The 20,819-nt window shown below is 44.5% G+C and overlaps 2 protein-coding genes across 3 annotated transcripts in view; one reads left to right on the top strand and one right to left on the bottom strand.

The window, feature by feature from the left end:
• Nucleotides 1–6,594: 6,594 nt before the first annotated feature.
• chtf8 (CTF8, chromosome transmission fidelity factor 8 homolog (S. cerevisiae)) lies at nt 6,595–13,420 on the bottom strand. Its single transcript, XM_052028634.1, has 3 exons — nt 13,209–13,420; nt 12,451–12,568; nt 6,595–8,390 (listed from the first exon to the last, which is right to left on the bottom strand). Exons 1-3 carry the CDS (start codon nt 13,418–13,420, stop codon nt 8,133–8,135), a joined length of 588 nt encoding a protein of 195 aa, XP_051884594.1. The 3' UTR covers nt 6,595–8,132.
• The window catches only part of utp4 (UTP4 small subunit processome component), a 56,441-nt gene continuing 49,021 nt past the window's right edge, over nt 13,400–20,819 (top strand). For both annotated transcript variants that reach the window (XM_052028615.1, XM_052028614.1), the window contains exon 1: nt 13,400–13,558. In XM_052028615.1, the coding sequence (XP_051884575.1) occupies nt 13,400–13,558 (159 nt within the window). The remainder of the gene's footprint in view (nt 13,559–20,819) is intronic.

Below are 20,819 nucleotides of genomic sequence, written 5' to 3'. Positions count from 1 at the left end.
AGAAGTATGGCAGAGCCAAGCTGAGTGGGAAGATAGAAGATTGGGAAATTTTTAAGGTGCAGCAGAATTTAACTAAAAGGTAATTCGGGAAGAAAAAATGAGGTACGAAGGCAAGCTAGCCAGGAATATTAAGGAGGATAGCAAAAGCTTTTTTAGGTATGTGAAGGGAAAGAAGTTAGTTAGGAACAATGTTGGGCCCTTGAAGACTGAATCGGGTGAAATTATTATGGGAAACAGGGAGATGGCAGTCGAATTTAATAAGTACTTTGGATCTGTCTTCACGAGGGAAGACGTAAGAAATCTCCCAGAGATAAGGATGGACAAAAGGCAGAGGGTGACAGAGGAACTGAAGTGGATTGACATTAGGAAAGAAATGGTGATGGGTAGACTAATGGGGCTGAAGACTGACAAATCCCCAGGTCCAGATGGTCTGCATCCCAGGGTACTAAAGGAGGTGGCTCTAGAAATTGTGGATGCATTGGTGATCATTTTCCGATGTTCCTTAGATTCAGGGCTAATGGAATGTTGGCCTGTATTACAAGGGGAATTGAGTACAAAAGCAAAGAGATTCTTTTGCATTTGTACAGGGCCCTGGTAAGACCACTCCTGGAGTATTGTGTACAGTTTTGGTCTCCAGGGTTAAGGAAGGATATCCTGGCTATAGAGGGCGTGCAGCGTAGGTTTACGAGGTTAATTCTGGGGATGTCGGGACTGTCTTATGCTGAGAGGTTGGAGAGACTGGGATTGTACACGCTGGAATTGAGAAGATTGAGAGGGGATCTGATTGAAACATACAGGATTATTAAGGGATTGGACAAGATAGAGACAGGAAATATGTTCCAGATGTTGGGGAAGTCCAGGACCAGGGGGCATGATTTAAGAATAAGGGCTAGGCCATTTAGGACAGAGGGGAGGAAAAACTTCTTCTCCCAGAGGGTTGTGAGTTTGTGGAATGCACTGCCTCAGAGGGCAGTGGAGGCCAATTCTCTGGGCACTTTCAAGAAGGAGCTAGATAGGTTTCTTATAGATGGGGGAATCAAGGGATATGGGGACAAGGCAGGAACAGGATATTGATTGTTGAGGATCAGCCATGATCTCAAAATGGCGGTGCAGACTCGAAGGGCCGAATGGTCTACTTCTGCTCCTATTGTCTATATAGGTCCCTGGTCAGACCCCACTTGGAGTACTGTGCTCAGTTCTGGTTGCCTCACTACAGGAAAGATGTGGAAGCCATAGAGAGGGTACAGAAGAGATTTACAAGGATGCTGCCTGGGATGCGGAGCATGCCTTATGAAAGCAGGTTGAGGGAACTCGGCATTTTCTCCCTGGAGAGACAGAGGATGAAGGGGGACCTGATAGAGGTGTATAAGATGATGAGAGGTATTGATCGGGTAGATAGTCAGAGGCTTTTCCCCAGGGCTGAATTGGTGGCCACAAGAGGACATAGGTTTAAGGTGCTGGGGAGTAGATATAGAGATGTCAGGGGTAAGTTTTTTACTCAGAATGGTGAGTGCGTGGAATGGGCTGCCGGAAATTGTGGTGGAGGCTGATACGATAGGGTCTTTCAAGAGACTGTTAGATCGGTATATGGAGCTGAGTAAAACAGAGGGCTATGGGTAAGCCTAGTAATTTCTAGGGTAGGGACATGTTTGGCACAGCTTTGTGGGCCGAAGGGCCTGAATTGTGCTGTAATTGTTCTACGTTCTAAGTTTGTCCAACCTCTCCTTATAGCACGTGCCCTCTAATCCAGGCAACATCCTGGTAAACCCTCTCCAAAGCCTCCACATCCTCCTATAATGGGGTGACCAGAATTGAATGCAATTCTCCAGATGCTGTCTAACTGGAGTTTTATAAAGCTGCAACATAACTTCCTGACTTGAACTCAATGCCTTAACTAATAAAGGCAAGCAGGCCATACGCCACCTTTACCACCCCATCAACTGTGCACCCACTTTCAGGGAGCTATGGACTTGGACCCCGCTCAAAGCTATGCTGACTGCCCCTAATTAGGCCATGGTTTTCCAAATGCTCAAACCCTATCTTTAAGAATCCTTTCCAGTAACTTCCCTACCACTGATGGGAGACTCACCGGTCTATAGTTTCCAGAATTATCCCCTTTTCCCTTCTTGAATAATGGAACAACCAGTCCTCTAGCTACTCACCAGTCCTCGAAGACCTCACCTGTGGCTAGAGAGGACACAAAGATCTTGGTCAAGGCCCCAGCAATCTCATCTCTTGCCTCTCAATAACCTGGGGTATATCCCATCAGGCCCTGGAGACTTATCCATGTTAATGTTCCTTAAGAGACCTCCTTTGTCTCAAAATGCCCTAGCATATTAGCACACTCCACACTACTCCCACTCTCCTCCACATCCTTCTCCTTGGTACTGACACAAAGTACTCATTTAAGACCTCCCACATCCTGTGCCTCCAAGCATGTCCACTCCTTTATCATTGAGCAGTTCTACCCTCTCCCTAGTTATCCTCTTGCTCTTAATCTACGTATAGAATGCCTTAGGATTCTCTTTAATCCTACTTGCCAATGACTTTTCATGGCCCCTCCTAATTCCCTTCTTGAGTTCTTTTCTGGCTTCTTTATAATCCTCAAGGGCCCTGTTTGATTTTAGCTTCCTAAACCTTACATATGCTCCTTGACTAAATTCACCATCTCTCTCCACATCAAGGTTACCTTGTCATGCTTGTCCTTCCTTCTTACTGGAACATCCCTGTCCTGTACTCTGTGCAGTTGGTCTTTAAACACCCTCCACATATCAGATATGCACTTGCCCAAAAGCAACTGTTCCAAAGTAACTCTCCCTAGTTCCTGCCTAATACTCCTGTAATTTGTCGTCCCCCAATTTAATACTCTCCCACAAGGTCCATACTTATCCTTATTTATTAGCTATCTTAAAACTTAAGGAGTTGTGGTCACTGTTCACTAACTGTTCTCCACTGAAAGGTCAGTCACCTGGCTAGGCTCATTTTCCAACGCCAGGTTCAGTATGGCTCCTCCTCTAGCTGGACTATCTACATACTGATTTAAGAAACCCTCCTGGATGCACCTAACAAATTCTGCCCCGTCTAAACCTCTTGCACTAAGGATGTCCCAGTCTATTATTAGATACCAGTCTGCAACAAAACATTTTAACACACAGAACTTCCTGGAAGACTTTTTTTTGTAGTGTCACATCTACTCTAATCCACCAACACCCACAATTGCCCATGGAATCTGTACTGATCCTCCTCTGGCCCCAAAATGGAGATAGTGGTCAATAAAGGGCACAAAATATGGCCAATATCCTTAACAAAAGTTCCAAGGCTACATTGATTCCATCAACCTCCCATCTTGCTTCATGCAAGGACTTCATTCTGTACATGTCCACTTTCTCCAGCTCTTCTGGTTCTGATGGCAATTTCCACTTTCTGAGATAGCTTCCTTTTTCCTAAAGCGAGCTTCCCCTTCACCGATGTTGATAGGTCTCTGAAACGTGCCTGCACTTTTGCTCTCATTCCCTCTCCTTCCAACCAGAATAGGGTTTCTCTTGTCCTCATGTTCCTCTCCACCAGCCTCCATGCTCTTCCTCCTTAATTTCCACCACCTGACACAGTTGCAGGGAGGGTGGGGAGGGGGAAATGAATGTGACAAACAGAATATCACTGACAGGGTGAGGCTAAGGGTTGATTTGATGAGAAGCTGTTGGTGAAGCTGTGTAATTATTAGGTTGATGAAGGAAGTTAGAGTGAAAACACAAACAAAGGAAAATATAAAAGTGGTGAAAAACCCTGCAGGTCAGTGTTAGTAGAGAGGGAAAAATTAAGTCAATATTATAGATGAATGACCTACAGAAGAACTGGCCAATTCTGATAATAAAAAGAAAGCAGACCCTTAAGTTGTTAAATTTGATATCAAGTTTGGAAGGCTGCAATGTGCCCAGACAGAAGATGAGGTACTATTACTCTTTATAACAGTGCAGGGGGTTAGTCGTCTCCATAAATGCTCATGACTTGCAACATTCTCTTATTTCACATTTTCAGCAACTTCAGTGCCCTATGTCTTACGCTTTCTTTCCTCTATCCCCGTCTTTATTCAACTTCCTCTATTTTTACCTCCCCCAGGCAGACCAGCTACAATTAACAATACATCAGCCATCAGTTAGTATACTTCACGTATCAGCCATCAGTTAGTATATTACTATTAGTATAATTCACTCTCTCTTGCTCTCCATCTTAACACATTTCCTGGTCAAAACATCAAGCATGATGACAATCTCTTGAGAGGACAATGAACAAATTCATTCACAGGCAAATGAGAAGGGATGGTTTCATACTTAGATCAAACAAGATTAAATCAGAGGGTGGGGATGGGGTTGTATCAATTGTCATGGTTATGATTTTTGTATTATAAGGAAGGACTGTTTCAGGCATATTTTGGCAAGGGAACAGCAGACACATGTACATATGGGGACTCTTGAGTGATCACACAGCAATATTCAACGTTTCATTGTGGGCCAAAGGGCCTGTTCCTGTGTTGCCCTGTTCTAAAATTAACTAGGGTTAGACAATGCATGCATGGCCAAAGTTACCTTTAGAGGTGCCATTGAGCTGCTGCCTTAAATTGATGTGGTCCTTCTGATGAAGGTCCTCCCATAGTGCTGTTGGGAAGGGAATTGCAGGATTTAGATCCAGCAACAATGCAGCAATACCTTCGCATGATGATACAAAGGTCAAATTGGCATGCAGTTTGGGGAGACCCCAGCTGGGGGTGCTGTTCCCATATCTGCTCTTCTTGTCCTTTGAGTTGAGAGGTCCAGAATCTCTACTTTTGCCTTCAAAAAGCTTTCCTTTGCCAACCACATAACCAATCGTACTTCCTAAGTTTAAATCCAAATCATTTACACTGCAAATACGAAGGGATTGAGTATAGTACCCTGAGGAATGTCATTGTTAACAGCCTTCCAGTTAAAGAAATACCCATTAACTATCAGCCTTTACTGCCACTAAGCCAAATTTGGATCCAATTTTCCACTCTTCCTTGGGTTTCCTGAGCATGTATTTCGTTGACCTTGATCAATCTGCACTCTTCTAAATTCCATCACTCATAAATGATTTCAATAATTTGCCTACTGCTGAAGTTAATCTAATTAGCCTTTAATTATTCAGTTATTTCTTCCTTCTTTTCAGCAGTGTTCTGCAGGGATCATTGATGGGACCTCTATAAAAGATTTGAATGAAAATATAGATAGGTTGGTTAGTAAGTATGCAGACAACATAAAAATTGGTCAAGTTGTCGACAATAAAGAAGGTTGTCAAAGGATACAGCAAGATGTATATCAATTACAGTTATGGGTGGAGAAATGGCAGATGGAGTTTAATCCAGGCAAGTGTGAGGTGTTGCACTTTGGGAGGTCAGATGTAAGGGTATACAGTTAATGGCAGAACACTTAATAGCACTGATGTACAGAGGGATTTTGGGGTTGAAGTCCACAGCTCCCTGAAAGTGGCAATGTAAGTAGGTAGGGTGGTAAAGAAGGTGTATGGCATGCCTGCTTTCATCACTAGGAGCAGTGCGTACAAGAATCAGGAAGTCATGTTGCAGTTGTACAAAACTTTGGTTAGGCTGCACTTAAGAGTACTGCGTGCAGTCCTGAGCACCCCATTAAAGGAAGTATTTGTAGAGGATTCAGAAGATGTTTACCAGGATGCTGCTTGAATTAGAGGGTATTAGCTATAAGGAGAGGCTGGACAAACTCGAATTGTTTTCTCTGGAGCATCAGGGGGCTGAGGGGAGACCTGATAGAAGTTAATAAAATTATGAGAGGCATAGATTAGGTAGACAGTAAAAATCATCTATCCAGGATAGAAATGTCAAATACTAGAGGGGATAGCTTTAAGGTGAGAGGGAGAAAGTTTAAGGGGGATGTACAGGGCAAGTTTTTTTTAAAAACACAGAGAATGGTAGGTGCCTAAAATGTGCTGCCACAGGGGATAGTGGAAGCAGACACAATAGTGGTGTTCAAGAGGCTTTTAGATAGGCACATTAATATGCAGGGAATGGAAGGATATGGGTCATGTGCAGGCAGAAGGGTTTGGCATCATGCTCAGCATAAGACATCATGGGCTCAGGGCCTGTTCCTGTACTGTTCTATGTACCATCTTAATGTTATCCTTTAACTTGATTCACTAATTCCTTTTCCATTTTGCCTTAGAATATTCAGTCCCTGGCCTCAGGAACCTTGCAACCATTAGATTATAAGGATTTGTCTCTCTTCTCTGTACAACTGGTTCCTGCTTTCACACAATTGCCTTTGGTTTTTAGTTTGTTTCCATTTTCCCCTTTAATCCCATTTGCTGCTTGAAGCTGTTTGATCACGTTCCATCACTCTCTGCCCGTCATCACTCATATCAATGCATTGTGTTGTTACCAAATTTCTTAGTTTCCTCTCACCTGAACCCTTCCCCTCTTCCCACAACAATATAACTTTCATCCACTTAAACTGACTGACCTGAATTGTTTAAGTTATTGTAATTTAAACTTTTAAAGTGCCACCATAAGGTAACTGGGCCAAGACTTCCTTATGCGTACTGTCATCTTATAATCATCCCAATGAAAGAGAGAGATGCAGGATCAGGCCACATGCAGCCCAGAACATCCACCTGAAACGCCCTGTTCTCAGCATTCCAATGCTGCCATTTGAACTCTATGTCCACAGACTCCCATTCTGTCCATAGATGTTGTTCTAACTCCCGATTGGCTCCAGCTCATCTTTACATATTTCCAGCATTTGTACTGACGTGTGCTGAATTTCATTAAGTGTGAAAGTTGAAAATAAAACAGCATGTGCTGAAATAGAAAATGCTGGAAACACTCAACAGGTCAGGCAGCATTTGTGAAGAGAAACGGAGTTAATGTTTCAGGTCAATGACCTCTCAACTAGTGTGGTGATACAGCTTTTAACTTAATTTTATACTCCATTTCTACAGCCTCTCAATTCCCATTAATACTCTGATGTGTTAGATCAGATTTAATTTCCACAACCCGTGAACCCATTTTACAGAACACGATTAAAGTTTCAAAAGCTTTTGAGCAAAGCAAAAGCATCCCTTTAGCAAGCTAGAATCCAGTTAGAACAAGCCCCATCTTACAGCAGCCACCACTCTCACATTATGTTCTCCTTTCTCTAGGGCTCTGTATCAGAACACCTTTCCTGACCATAAGCAGGGTCTTTATCCAACCACAGAAACACAGGAGCAATCCAACACCCTTGCTCGAATTCAGAAAGGGCCTAAAAGTATATTTAGTTCTGGTTCTTTTCTCTTTCTGGTCCTGATATATTCTTGTTCTTAAGAAATGATCTAAGCATTTAAAATACTGGTTATATTATTGAGCATACTGTGTTTCCCACCGACAATAACAAGGATATTATGTTGTATAAATTATTCCCCAATAGATTTTGGGGATTGGACAAGATAGAGACAGGAAATATGTTCCAGATATTGGGGAAGTCCAGGACCAGGGGGCATGATTTAAGAATAAGGGCTAGGCCATTTAGGACAGAGGTGAGGAAAAACTTCTCCCAAAGGGTTGTGAATTTGTGGAATGCACTGCCTCAGAGGGCAGTGGAGGCCAATTCTCTGGGCACTTTAAAGAAGGAGCTAGATAGGTTTCTTATAGATAGGGGAATCAAGGGATATGGGGACAAGGCAGGAACAGGATATTAATTGTTGAGGATCAGCCATGATCTCAAAATGGCGGTGCAGACGCGAAGGGCCGAATGGTCTACTTCTGCTCCTACTGTCTATTTTCCCCTGATAGTAGTTCCATTGCCCCAGTGAATGTTGTTGGCAAAAAGAGTGACAAAATACATAGTCACTAGTTATAATTTTTTTAAAAAAGTGACAGCTTGTAGTAAAATTTACTTTAAAAGAGTTCATATTTCAGAGGATCCATCTTTTTCTCAGACGTGAAGTGTCAGAAGAAAAAAAACAGGCATTGCACAAGAATTGAGGTCAGCAGTAAGGCAGATACATCCACCTTTCAGTCACCCACACCAGTTAGTTTCGATCCGAAGCTTTGGAAGAGTACGCTGGTTGTAAGATGGCTGTCCCCACTGTAGAGACCCGGTTCAATGGCACTACAGCCTTTTGGGCACATTAGTAATAATTGGCTTTGGACGGGTTTTGAAGATGATCTTTTTCTTGATTAGTGCAGTCACCACATAGCAGGTTGAAGTGTTCTCTTCATTAATTCCTTGGGTAGGACTTTGAACTTCCTTTGGGCTCTCAGCCCCTGCTCTTCTGGCAGTGTGTTTTAGGAGTACTGCAAATGGCCTCTCCAGGTGACTGACCTTCCCGTACAGGATATGGTGGCCAATGATCAGAATCGGTACTCCCTGGAGGTGGGCAAAGTAGGAATTAAAAGTGGGACAATCTAGAAAATGGCAGAACAACTCAATCTTACCAACAATGTTGATGTCGACAACAGATGTGACCAAGAGCAAGGATGGAATCAATCACGAGACAGTTCCCTGGACAAAGACAAGACTTGGCTGATATAACCAGGGGCACAATGTGATGGAGCATTTGGGTGCAACAGAGCATTTTATAAGAATATGCATGCACGACACAAGCTGGTGATTACAAAGGAGACACATAATTGAAAGGTACGAGAGGAGAAAGGGCCAATACTGAAAATGCTGACACATTGGCCTTTCATTTTGAATCACAGAAACATACAGTACAAAAGTGGGTGCCTTGGCACACCTTTGTTAGGTGGAGATCCTGTCTGACAATTTTAATTGAATTTTCCAAGAGATAACAAAAGCTATTGATGAGGGTAGTAGTTGATGTAGTCTACATTGACTTCAGTAAGGCCTTTGACAAAGTCGCATTTGGGGGATTGGTCCGAAAGGTTAGATCTTATGGGATACAAGCAAACTGGATCCAAAATGGATGCACTGAGTCCTAATGCAAGTTTTCAGCCCGAAACATCGACAATTTCTTTCTTCCCACACATGGAGGGATTGGAGCCAAGTTGGCTGTCGTGAGCAGCAATAATGTAAAGAAAGATAGGCAAGAGCTAGGGGATATAAACAACATGACTGATGAATTGAGAGGTGTTTATTTCAATGCAAGGAGTATTAAGAGTAAGGGTGATGAACTTAATACATGGAACTAATGATGCTGTGGCAATCACCCAGACCTGGTTGAGAGAAGGGCAGGACTGGGTGCTAATGTTCTAGGGTTTTGAGGTTTTAGAAGAGATAGGGAGGGAGGTAAAAGACAGGGAGGGTTGCATTACTAGTCAGGGACAGTATCACAGCTGCACTCAGATAGAAAGAAATGGTAGACAGCCAATATCTTTTCCCAGGATTGAGATGTCTAGTCTAGAAGGCATGCATTTAAAGTGAGAGTTGGAAAGTACAAATAAGTGTGAGGCTATTTTTTTCTGTGAGTGGCAGGGACCTGGAATGCACTGCCAGGGGTAGCGGTAAAGGCAGATAGTATAGGGGCAATTAAGAGACTCTTAGACACATGAATATGCAGAGAAGGGAGGGATATGGTCAATATGTGCGAAAGAGGAATAGATTAACTAGGAGTCATTGGTTTAATTAGTTTGGCACAACATCGCGAGCTGAATTGCCCGTCCTGTGGTGTAGCTGACAGCGAGGAGGATAATCATAGTCTACAGGATGATATTGATCAGCTGTTAAAATGGGCAAAGCAATGACAGATGGAATTTAATCCTGATTATGTACTTTGGAAGAGTAGCCAATGTTGTTCCTTCATTCAAGGGAAATAGGGATAATCCAGGAAATTATAGGCTGGTGATCCTCATGTCAGTGGTAGGGAAGCTAATGGAGAAGATCCTTAGGAATAGGATTTACACACAATTGGAAAAACATGGCCTGATTAGAGACAGTCTGCATGGCTTTGTGCTGGGCAGGTCATGTCTTACCAACTTGATTGAGTTTTTTTGAGGAGGTGATGAAGATGATTGATCAGGGTTGGGCAGTGAATGTTGTCTACATGGATTTTAGTAAGGTATTTGACAAGGTCCCTCCTGGTAGGCTGATCCAGAAGAATAAAATGCATGGTGACTTGATAGTTTGGATTCAGAATTGGCTTGCCCATAGAAGGTGGAAGGTTGTATTTCTGGCTGGAGGTCTGTGACCAGTGGTGTGCAGCAGGAATCAGTATTGGGTCCTCTAATGTGTACAAGTGACTTGGATGAGAATGTAGATGGGTGGATTAGCAAGTTTGCAGATGACATAAAAATTGGTGGAGTTGTGGACAGTGTAGAGGGCTATTAAAGGATACAGCAGGATGTAGATCAGATAGGTGGAGAAACGACAGATGGAGTTTAATCTGAGCAAGCGTGAGGTATGGCACTTTGGGAGGTCAAATGCAAGGGGAAAGTATACAGTTAGTAGCAGGATCCTTAACAGCATTAATGTACAGAAGGATCTTAGGGTCTGTCCATATAGCTCCCTGCAAGAGGCCACTCAAGTAGATAGGGTGGTAAAGAAGGCATATGGCATGCTTGCTTTCATTGTTTGGGGCACTGAGTACAAGAGCAGCTCTATAAAACTTGGGTTAGGCCACATTTGGAGTATTGCGTGCAAATCTGGTCACCCCATTACAGGAAGGATGCAGAGGCTTTGGAAAGGATACAGAAGAGGTTTATCAGGATATTGCCTGGATTAGAGGGTATGAGCTACAAGGAGAGGTTGGACAAACTTGTGTTGTTTTCTCTAGAGCGTCGGAGGCTGAAGGGAGACCTGATAGAAGTTTATAAAATTATGAGAGGTATAGATAGGGTAGACTGTCAGAATCTTTCTCCCAGGGTAAAAATGTCAAATATTGGAGGTCATACATTTAGACCAAACCCACCTCGGACATTCTCTCTTCTCCCCTCTTGCAGAAGATACAAAAGCCTGAAAGCATGTACTGCCAGGCTCAAGGACAACTTCTATCCTGCTGTTGTAAGACTATTGAATGGTTCCTTAGTACGATAAAATGGATTCTTGACCTCACAATCAATCTCGTTATGACCTTGCACCTTATTGTCTACCTGCATTACACTTTCTTTGTAGCTGCGACACTTTACTCTGCATTCTGTATTGTTTTACCCTGTACTACCTCAATGCATTGTGTAATGGATTTATGTGTATGAATAGTATGCAAGACAAGCTTTTCACTGTAGCTCGATACAAGTGACAATAAACCAATACCAATAAATGGGATGTGTGGGACAAGTTTTTAAAAAACACAAAGAGTGGTGGGTGCCTGGAATGTACTGCATGGGGTGATGGTGGAAGCAGAGATGACAGTGGTGTTTAAGAGGCTTTTACATAGAAACATGAAGATGCAGTGAGTAGAAGGATATGATCATTTGCAGGCAGAAGACATTTATTTTAATTTGGCATGGTGTTCAGTGCAGATATTGTAGGTCAAAGGGTCTGTTCCAGTGCTGTACTGTTCAATATTCTATGACTAATAAGAGCAGGGCATCCACAATGAATGATAGGGTCTTATGAAGTATTAAGGCTGTAGGCAAGATGTTGAAGAAGGCATTAGCCGGGGACTAGAATATAAGAGCATGGAGGTCATGGTACAACTTTATAAAACATTTGTTAGACTACAGCTGGAATACTGTAAACAGTTCTGGTCCAAGGACATGATTGCACTGGAGATGATGCAATAGAGATTCACCAGGATGTTGTCCGGAATGGAGCTTTCAATTATGAGGGGAAACTGGATGGGTTGGGTTAGTTTTTCTTGGAGAAGAGGAGGCTGAAGGGAGATGATAGAGGTGTACAAAACTGAGGGGCAAGGGACAAGGCAGATAATAGGAAACATCCCTATAGAAGAGGGCATCGGGTAATTTTTAGAGGGGAGAACTATTTCATCCAGGGGATGGTTGGAATCTGGAATCTGGAATGCACTGCCTGAGTGGGTAGTGGAGGCAGGTATTCTCACAATATTTAAGCATCTGGCCAAGCACTTGAATTGCCAAGGCATAAAAGGCAATGGACCAGTTATTGATAAATGGGAATAGTTTAGATAGGTTGGTCAGCATGGACATAGTACATTGAAGGACCTGTTTCTTTGCTAAAATAGTAACACAAAATGCTGGAAATGCTCATCAGGTCAAGTAGAATCTGTGGAAAGGGAATCAGTTGAAGTTTCAGGTCCAGGACCTGTCGTCTGTGCTGTATTCTATCAGAGATTTTTTAGAAAATAGGAACAGAACCATCAGCGAGATTATGAGCTTTATCTTGTCACTCTCGTGGGATTGAAACATTTTTCCACCAACTGACAGAATGAGGAACCTCAAGAAGGATCCATGCAGACTGGAAACTAACCTCTTAACCCGATGCAGAAGGAGCAAGTGTACAGGGGTGGAGGGTGGTGGCTAAGAGGGACAAGGTTGAGGAGAAAGCATATTACCTCTCGGCTGTAGTGCAGATCTCCCATCAGGCTCCCAGCCAGGCCAGTTTCATGCCGTGCTTCGATCTCACCCTGCAGCTCCATCAACACCCACTCGGGGCTTGAGGCATCTCTGGGACTGACAGAAGCCAAAGGGAGATTAAATCTTTGATCCGGTCGGGGGAGTGGGGAGAGACAGGGGGGGAAGGAGGGAGGGAGGGAGAGACGGGGGGGGGGGGGGGAGGGAGAGACGGGGGGGGGGAGGGGGGGAGGGAGGGAGGGAGAGACGGGGGGAGGGAGGGAGAGACGGGGGGAGGAGGGAGGGAGGGAGGGAGAGACAGTGGGGAGGAGGCGGGGAGAGACGGGGGGGAGGGAGGGAGAGACGGGGGGGAGGGAGGGAGAGACGGGGGGAGATACGGGGGGAGGAGGGAGGGAGAGACAGGGGGGAAAGGGAGGGAGGGACGGGGGAGAGGGACAGACGGGGAGGGAGGGAGGGAGAGACGGGGGAGGAGGGAGGGACGGGGGCGAGGAGGGAAGGGGCGAGGAGGGAGGAGTGGGGGGGAGGGAGGAGTGGGGAGGGGAGGAGGGGAGGAGGGGAGGGAGGAGTGGGGGGGAGGGGAGGGAGGAGATGATTGCGAGTAACTCGTTTTGCAGCTCTCACCTTTACCTCCCCCTCTCCCACCTTTACCTGCTCTCCTCTCTTCTCCTTTACCTCACCCTCACTCCCTCTCCTCCCCTTTACCTCATCACCCCCTCCATCCCTCCAACCTCTCCCTCACCTCCGCAGCGCCACCGGGATTTGAACCATGTTCCTGACGCTGCCTGGTTTCCCGCCTCTCGTCACGTCCGGTCTCCAGGGCCGATGGCGACAGTTTCCGGCTGAAGGGTCGGCGCGGGTGAATCGTGCTGCGGCCCCGGTCCCTCGGTCCCCGCCCCCCGGGTCCCTCGGTCTCCGGCCCCCGGCCGCGGGATGGGCGAGTTCCATGTTCATCGCGTCCGATTCTTCGGCCTGGTGCCGTCCGCCATCCGCAGTCTGTCCTACAACCCCGCCATCCAGCGCCTCGCCCTCGCCCGCGTTGACGGCTCGCTGGAGATCTTCAACTTCGCCAGTAACTTCATCCAGGAGAAGGTCAGGCCGGGTCCGGGGCTGGGGCCGGGCACGGGGCCGGGCACGGGGCCGGGCACGGGTCCGGGGCTGGGGCTGGGGCCGGGGCCGGTCACAGGTCCGGGTCACACATCTGGGCCCGGCAGGTCCTCCGACCCTCGCCCGGCCGCAGCCTCTCTGCTCTCAGTTTCTGATCCCCGCCGCGAGGATTCCTGGGGGAGGGTTTGTACCCGTGGGGGAATCGGACTGTCGTGGTTTTCTGCGGAGGTTAGAAGAATGAGACGTTATCTCATTGAAAGATACAGCAGTGTCTCGGGTTTGATGGTGCACACGTGGGAGAAGTGGCGTGTTACTTGCGGGTAACTCTACAGCTAACACGTGGGAGCCTTTTAAAAGTGAAATAGAGCTCAGGGTCGACCGGTTCCTGTAAGGAAGGCACATCCTGGGAACCCCAGGTGTCGATCCTGAGGATCTAATAAAGAGAAAACAAATGGATTACTGAAAACAGGCGAGGCCCTTCAGAAGTATAGAATATTTTGGAAGGTATTTAAAGAGGGGCTACAAAATATCACTGGCAGACAAGATTAAGTAAAATCCCAGGGCATTTTATAATATTAAGAGCAAGAAGGTGACCAGAAAAGAGTGGAGGGAGTTAGGGACCAAAGGGGCAATCTGTGCATGAAGCCAGAGGTGTGGGTCAGTTCTTAAATATTTCTCATCTTTATTCCTTGAGGAGAAAGACATCATAGTTACAGATTTCAGGGATGGGCACAGGGATATTCTGGAGCATGTTAAATTAAAGAGGAGGAGGTTAAAGGTGCCAGATGACTAGAGGACAATAATTTTGATACCTTTATTCAAGAAGGACATCAGGGATAAGCCAAGTGAGTCTAATATCACTAGTAGGGAAGTTATTGGAAACATGCCTGAGGGACAGGATTAATCTACAATTGGAAAGGCAGGAGTTGATCAGAATCAGGTTTATTATCACTGACTTGTATGTCGTGAAAGTTGTTGTTTTGCAGCAACAGCACAGTGCAAAGGCGTGAAATTACTATAAATTACAAAATAAATACTGCAAAAAAAAAGGAATAGCTAAGTAGTGTTCATGGACCATTCAGAAATCTGATGCAGAAGGGAAGAAGCTTTTCCTAAATCATTGAGTGTGGGTCTTCAGGCTCCTGTACCTACTCCCCAATTGTAGTAACAAGAAGAGGGCATGCCTTGGATGGTAAGGGTCCTTAGTGATGGATGCTGCCTTTTTGAGGCACTGCCTCTTGAAGATGTCCTCAATGGTGGGAAGAGTTGTGCCCGAGATGGAGCTGGCTAAGGCTACAATCCTCTGTACCCTCTTCTGATCCTGTGCATTGGAACCTCCATACCAGGCTGTGATGCAACCAGTCAGAATGCTCTCCACCGTACATCTATAGAAATTGCAAGAGTCTTTGGTGTCTCCTCAAAACTCCTAATAAAGTAGAGCCTCTGGCATGCCTTCTTTGTGATTGCATCAATGTGTTGGGGCCCAGGATAGATCCTTTGAGATGTTAATGCCCAGGAACTTGAAGCTGCTTACCCATTCCACTGCTGACCCCTCAGTGAGAACTGGTGTGTGTTCTCCCGAATTCCCCTTCCTGAAGTCCACAATCAATACTTTGGTCTTGGTGATGTTCAGTGAGGTTGCAACCAGCCGATCTGTCTCACTCCTGTGTAACCTCATCGCCATTTGAGATTTGATCAACGACAGTGGTGTCGTTGGCAAATTTATAGATGGCATTTGAGCTGTGCTTAGTCACATAGTCGTGAGTGTAGAGAGAGTAGAGCATTGAGCTACGTATGCACCTTGAGGTGCACCTGTGTTGATTGTCAGCGAGGGATAGTCTTTAACTATTTATACAGCATGGTAACAGGCCGTTACAGCCCAACGAGTCTGTGCTGCCCATTTAAACCCATGTTAACCTACCTGTATATCTTTGGAATGTGGGAGGAAACCGGAGCACCCAGAGGAAACCCACGCAGATATGGGGAGAACGTACAAACTCCTTACAGACAGCGACGGGAATTGAACCTTGATCGCTGGCACTGTAATAGCATCACGCTAACTGTTATGCTACTGTGCCGCCCCTTAGTCAGAAGTAGTCAGCACAACTTTGTTGGTAGGAGATCCTGTTTGACTAATTTGACTGAGTTTTTTTTTGAAGAACTAACAAAATGTATTGCAGTGCAGTTGATGTGGTTTACATGGACTTCATTAAGGCCTTTAACAAAGTCCCACATGGAAGGCTTGTCCAAAAAGGCAGAGCCCATGAGATCCAGGGCAAGTTGGGAAATTAGATCCAAAATTGGCTTGGTTATAGGAGACAGAGGAAGACGGTTGAGAGTTTTTGTGATTGGAAGCCTGTGACCAATTGTGTACCCCAGGGATTGTTGCTGAAACTCTTGCTATTTGTCATACCATAATGTTTTGGATATGAATATAGGCAATTTTATTAGTAAGTTTTCAGATGACCACCTGTCTAATATTAGAGGGCATGCATTTAAGGTGGGGGAGGGGGTAAATTCAAAGGAGAGGTTTGGGGCAAGTTTTCTTTACACAGTAGTGGGTGCCTGGAATGAGCTGCCAGGATTGGTGATGGAGACAGATACCATAGAGGCATTTAGAGAGCACATGAATGTGCAGAGAATGGAGGGACCTGGACTGTGTAGGCAGAAGGGATTAGTTTAGTTAGGCGTTAGTTTAATTAGTTCAGCACAACATCGTGGGGCGAAGAGCCTGTTCCTGTGCTGTACTGTTCTGTGTTCGATGACATGAAATTGGTGGTGGTGTTGATGGTGAGAAGGGTAGTTGTAAGGAGAATGATATTGATGTTGGTAAAATCAGTAGGTAGTGGCAGATGGAATTTAAGTGTGAGGCAATACATTTTGGTAGGTCTAATAAGGATAGAATATACACAATGAATGCTAGGGAGTATTGAAAACAGAGGGATCAGGGTATAAATCCATTGATCCCTGAAGGTGAGAGAATAGGTAGATAAGGTGGTAAAGAAGACATATGGGATGCTTGCCTTCATTAGTCAGGGTAAAGAATGTAAGTGCAGTGACATGATGGAAATTGTATGAAAAAAGGGGGAGCAACAAATGTATGTGGTGGAGGTACAATTAGAGGGAATAGAATCATATTCTGAAACTAGTTTGACAGGGGGAATGGAACCAGAGCACGGGTCAGAAAGTGGAGGGATTGAGAGGAAGGTAGATGTCAGGGCCAGTAAAAACAGGCAGGAGCAAAGTAGTAGACACGATGGGACGGACTGTTTGAAGTTTGTGTATTTGAATGCTGGGAGTATTATGGTAAGGGTGATGAACTTAGAGCATGGTACAGTACATGGAACTATGATGTTATGGCCATTACAGAGACTTGGGTGAGAGAGAGACAGGAATGGGTGCTTAATGTTCCAGGGTTTTGATATTTTAGAAAAGAGAGAGAGAGCTAAAGGGTGGGAGGGGGGAGTTGCACTACTAATCAGGAACAATATCACAGCTGCACTCAGAGGGGACATAATGGAGGGTTCTAGGGTTCTTCCACTGAGTCTATATGGGTAGAACTCAAAAAGAAAGGTGAAATCACTCTGATGGGATTATACTACAGACTCCCCCCGCCTCCCCACAGCCACCAGGACATTGAGGAACAGATATGCAGGCAGATTAGGGAAAGGTGTAAAACTAATAGGGTTGTTGTCGTGGGGGACTTCAACTTCTCTAATGTAAACTTGGACCTCCTTAGTATAAGAGGTTTTGACAGGGCAGAATTTGTTAGGTGCGTCTAGAAGGGTTTCTTAAATCAAGATGTGGATATTTCAACGAGAAGAGGGGCCATACTGTACCTGGTGTTTGGTAACAAGTCTGGCCAGGTGACCAACCTTTCAGTGAGGGGACAGTGACCACAATTCCTTAAGTTTTAAGATAGCTAGAGATAAGGATAAGTATAGACCTTGCAGAAGAGTATTAAATTGGAGCAGGGCAAATTATGAGCGCATTAGGCAGGAACTAGGGAGGATTTATTGGGAACAGCTGTTTTTGGGTAAGTCCACGTCTGACATGTGGAGGGTGTTTAAAGACCAACTGCACAGAGTACAGGACAGGAATGTTCCAGTAAGAAGGAAGGACAAGGATGGCAAAGTAGGAGAACCTTGGATGTTGAGAGAAGTGGTGAATTTAGTCAAGAAGAAAAAGGAAAAGTATGTAAAGCTTAGGAAGCTAGCATCAAATAGAGCACTTGAGAATTATAAAGAAGCCAGAAAGGAACTCAAGAAAGGAATTAGGAAAACCAGGAGGGGCTATGAAAAGTCCTTGGCAAGTAGGCTTAAAGAGAATCCCAAGGCATTCTATACATACATCGAGCAAGAGAATAACTAGGGAGAGGGTAGGACCACTCAAGGATAAAGGAGGGAACATGTGTTTGGAAGTGGAGGATGTGGGTGAGGTCCTTAATGAGTACTTTGCATCAGTATTTACCAAGGAGAAGGACATGGAGGATAGGGAGATCAATGTGAAGCGTGCTAATATGCTAGGGCATTTCGAGATAAAGGAGGAAGTAGTGCTGGGTTTCTTAAAGAACATTAAGGTGGATAAGTCCCCAGGGCCTGATGGGATATACCCCAGGATATTGAGAGAGGCAAGGTATGAGATTGCTGGAAGCTCGAGCAATATCTTTGAGTCCTCTCTAGCCACAGGCGAGGTCCTGGAAGACTGGCGAGTAGCTAATGTTGTTCCATTATTCAAGAAGGGAAACAGGGTAATCCTGGTAACTATAGACTAGTGAGTGTCATGTCAGTGGTAAGGAAGTTACTGGAGAAGATTCTTTGGGATAGGATTTATGAGCATTTGGAAAACTATAGCCTAATTAAGGACAGTCAGGAAGGCTTTGTATAGGGCAAGTTGTGCCTTACTAACTTGATTGAGTTATTTGACAAGGGTGACTGATGAAGGTAGAGCTGTGGATGTTGTTTACATGGATCTTAGTAAGGTGTTTGACAAGGTCCCTCATGGGAGGCTCACCCAGAAGATTAAGATGCATGGGATCCATGGTGAATTGGCCATTTGGATTCAGAATTGGCTTGCCCAGAGAAGACAGAGGGTAGTGGTCGATAGGACTTATTCTATCTGGAGGTCTCTGAATAGTGGTGTTCCTCAGAGATCCGTACTGGGACCTCTGCTGTTCGTGATGTATATAAATGACCTGGATGAAAATGTACATGGGTGGGTTAGTAAGCTTGCAGATGATACGAAGATTGGTGGTGTTGTGGATAGCATAGAAGATTGGCAAAGGATACAGTGGGAAATGGATCAGTTGCAGATATGGGCGGAGAAATGGCAGATGGAGTTCAACCTGGCCAAATGTGAAGTGTTACACCTTGGGAGATCAAATGTAAAGGGACAGTACACTGTTAATGGCAAGACCCTTAACAATGTTGATGAGCAGAGGGATCTTGGGGTCCAAGTTCCTAGCTCCTACAGGTTGATAGGGCAGTCAAGAAGGTACATGGCATTAGTTGAGGCATTGAGTTCAGGAGTCAGGAAGTTATGCTGCAGCTTTATAAAACTTTAGTTAGGCTGCATCTGGAGTATTGCATTCAGTTCTAGTTGCCCCACTATAGGAAGGATGTTGAGACTTTTGAGATGGTGCAGAAGAGGTTTACCAAGATGCTGCCTGGATTAGAGGGCATGTGCTATAAGGATAGTTTGGACAAGCTTGGTTGTTCTCTCTGGAGCAGCAGAGGCTGAGGGGAGATCTGATAGAGGTTTATAAGATTATGAGAGGCATAGGTAGACAGTGGTATCTTTTCCCCGGGGTTGAAATGTCTAATACCAGAAGGCATGCGTTTGAGGGGTGAAGGGATAAGTTCAAAAGAGATGTGTGGGTTAAGTTTCTTTTACACAGAGTGGTGGGTGCCTGGAATGTGCTGTCTGGGGTGGTAGTGGAGGCAAATACGACAGGGTGTTCAAGAAGCTCTTGGATAGGCACATGAATGTGAGGGAAATGGTAGGATATGGACATTGTGTAGGCAGAAGGGATTAGTTTAGTTGGGCATTTTATTACTATTGTAATTTGTTTGGCACAACATTGTGGGCCGAAGGGCCTGTTCCTGTGCTGTACTATGTTCAATGAAATGTTGGTGCTAGAAATAGTCATAGAGTAATACAGCATGGAGCCTGGCTCTTCGTCCCAACTCGTCCATGCCAATCAAATGTCTGTTTAAGTTAGTCCCATTTGACCCATATCCCTCTGAACCTATCCTGTCCACGTACCTATCCAAATGTCTGTTAGTTCTTTTAATTCCACTAGTTCTTAAGTAGTTATAGAGAAAGATAAGACTGGTCATCAGGTTAAGGTCCCAAACTGGAGGCATTAAATGGTATCTTACAGAAGTCAATTGGATGCATCTGTTTACAGGTAAAGGGACGACTGGCAAGTGGGAGCCTTTTAAAAGTGCAATATCAAAAGCCTGTTGAACAATTGTCTACCAAGTATAATTTACCAAAAACTCATTTTTTTAGATATTTACAAATTAGAGATTTTCTTCGATCTCAATTACATCCTTTTCCTTTGTGTCCCGATAAGAATTTATTAGATGTAATTTTTAAATTGGAACCCTTTCAGGATGGCTCAATATCTAATATTTATGACAGATTACTAGGAATGAGTAAGGTGCCACTAGATAAAATTAAAAACGCTTGGGAACAAGATTTGCAGATGTCAATTTCCGACGAAACTTGGAACAAAATTTTCAAGTTGGTTAATACTTCATCATTATGTGCTCATCACTCTCTCCTCCTACTTAAAGCGGTCCATAGAGCTCACTAGTCTAAAGATAAAATAACCCGTTTTTATTCTGATATATCTCCTTACTGTGATAAATGCAATAACGGAGTGGCTTCCTTAATTCACATGTTTTGGACTTGTCAGAGTCTTAAAAAATATTGGACAGAGGTCTTTCATACTTTTTCTGTACTTTTTAAAATAAATTTTTAAACTTAATCCTTTGACTGCACTATTTGGGATTGTTGGAGAAAAAGCTATAACTTTGAAGGCTTCTGATTTACATATTCTGGCTTTTATTTCTCTTATAGCCAGGAGAGCAGTATTGCTTAAATGGAAGGAAGCTACTCCACCTACACATTGAACCATAGAACCATACAGCACAAAACAGGCCCTTCGGCCCACCATGTTGTGCCATCCATCAAACCACCTCACACTACCTAACCCCTTCCTCCCGCATATCCCTCCATC

Source organism: Pristis pectinata, chromosome 13 (assembly GCF_009764475.1).
Source record: "Pristis pectinata isolate sPriPec2 chromosome 13, sPriPec2.1.pri, whole genome shotgun sequence".
In the NCBI taxonomy this organism is placed as follows: Eukaryota; Metazoa; Chordata; class Chondrichthyes; order Rhinopristiformes; family Pristidae; genus Pristis; species Pristis pectinata.
The sequence above is the reverse complement of the archived record's forward strand: the minus strand, read 5'-3'. Positions and strand labels throughout refer to the sequence as shown.

What these genes read in the sequence shown, in the direction of transcription:
- chtf8 (XM_052028634.1), bottom strand. Translation starts at nt 13,420, where the DNA reads ATGAACATGGAACTCGCCCATCCCGCGGCCGGGGGCCGGAGACCGAGG. An exon ending in ATCCCGGTGGCGCTGCGGAG is followed by an intron (nt 12,569 to 13,208) that starts GTGAGGGAGAGG and finishes GGCTTCTGTCAG; the next exon opens with TCCCAGAGATGCCTCAAGCC. An exon ending in ATCTGCACTACAGCCGAGAG is followed by an intron (nt 8,391 to 12,450) that starts GTAATATGCTTT and finishes GCCCACCTCCAG; the next exon opens with GGAGTACCGATTCTGATCAT.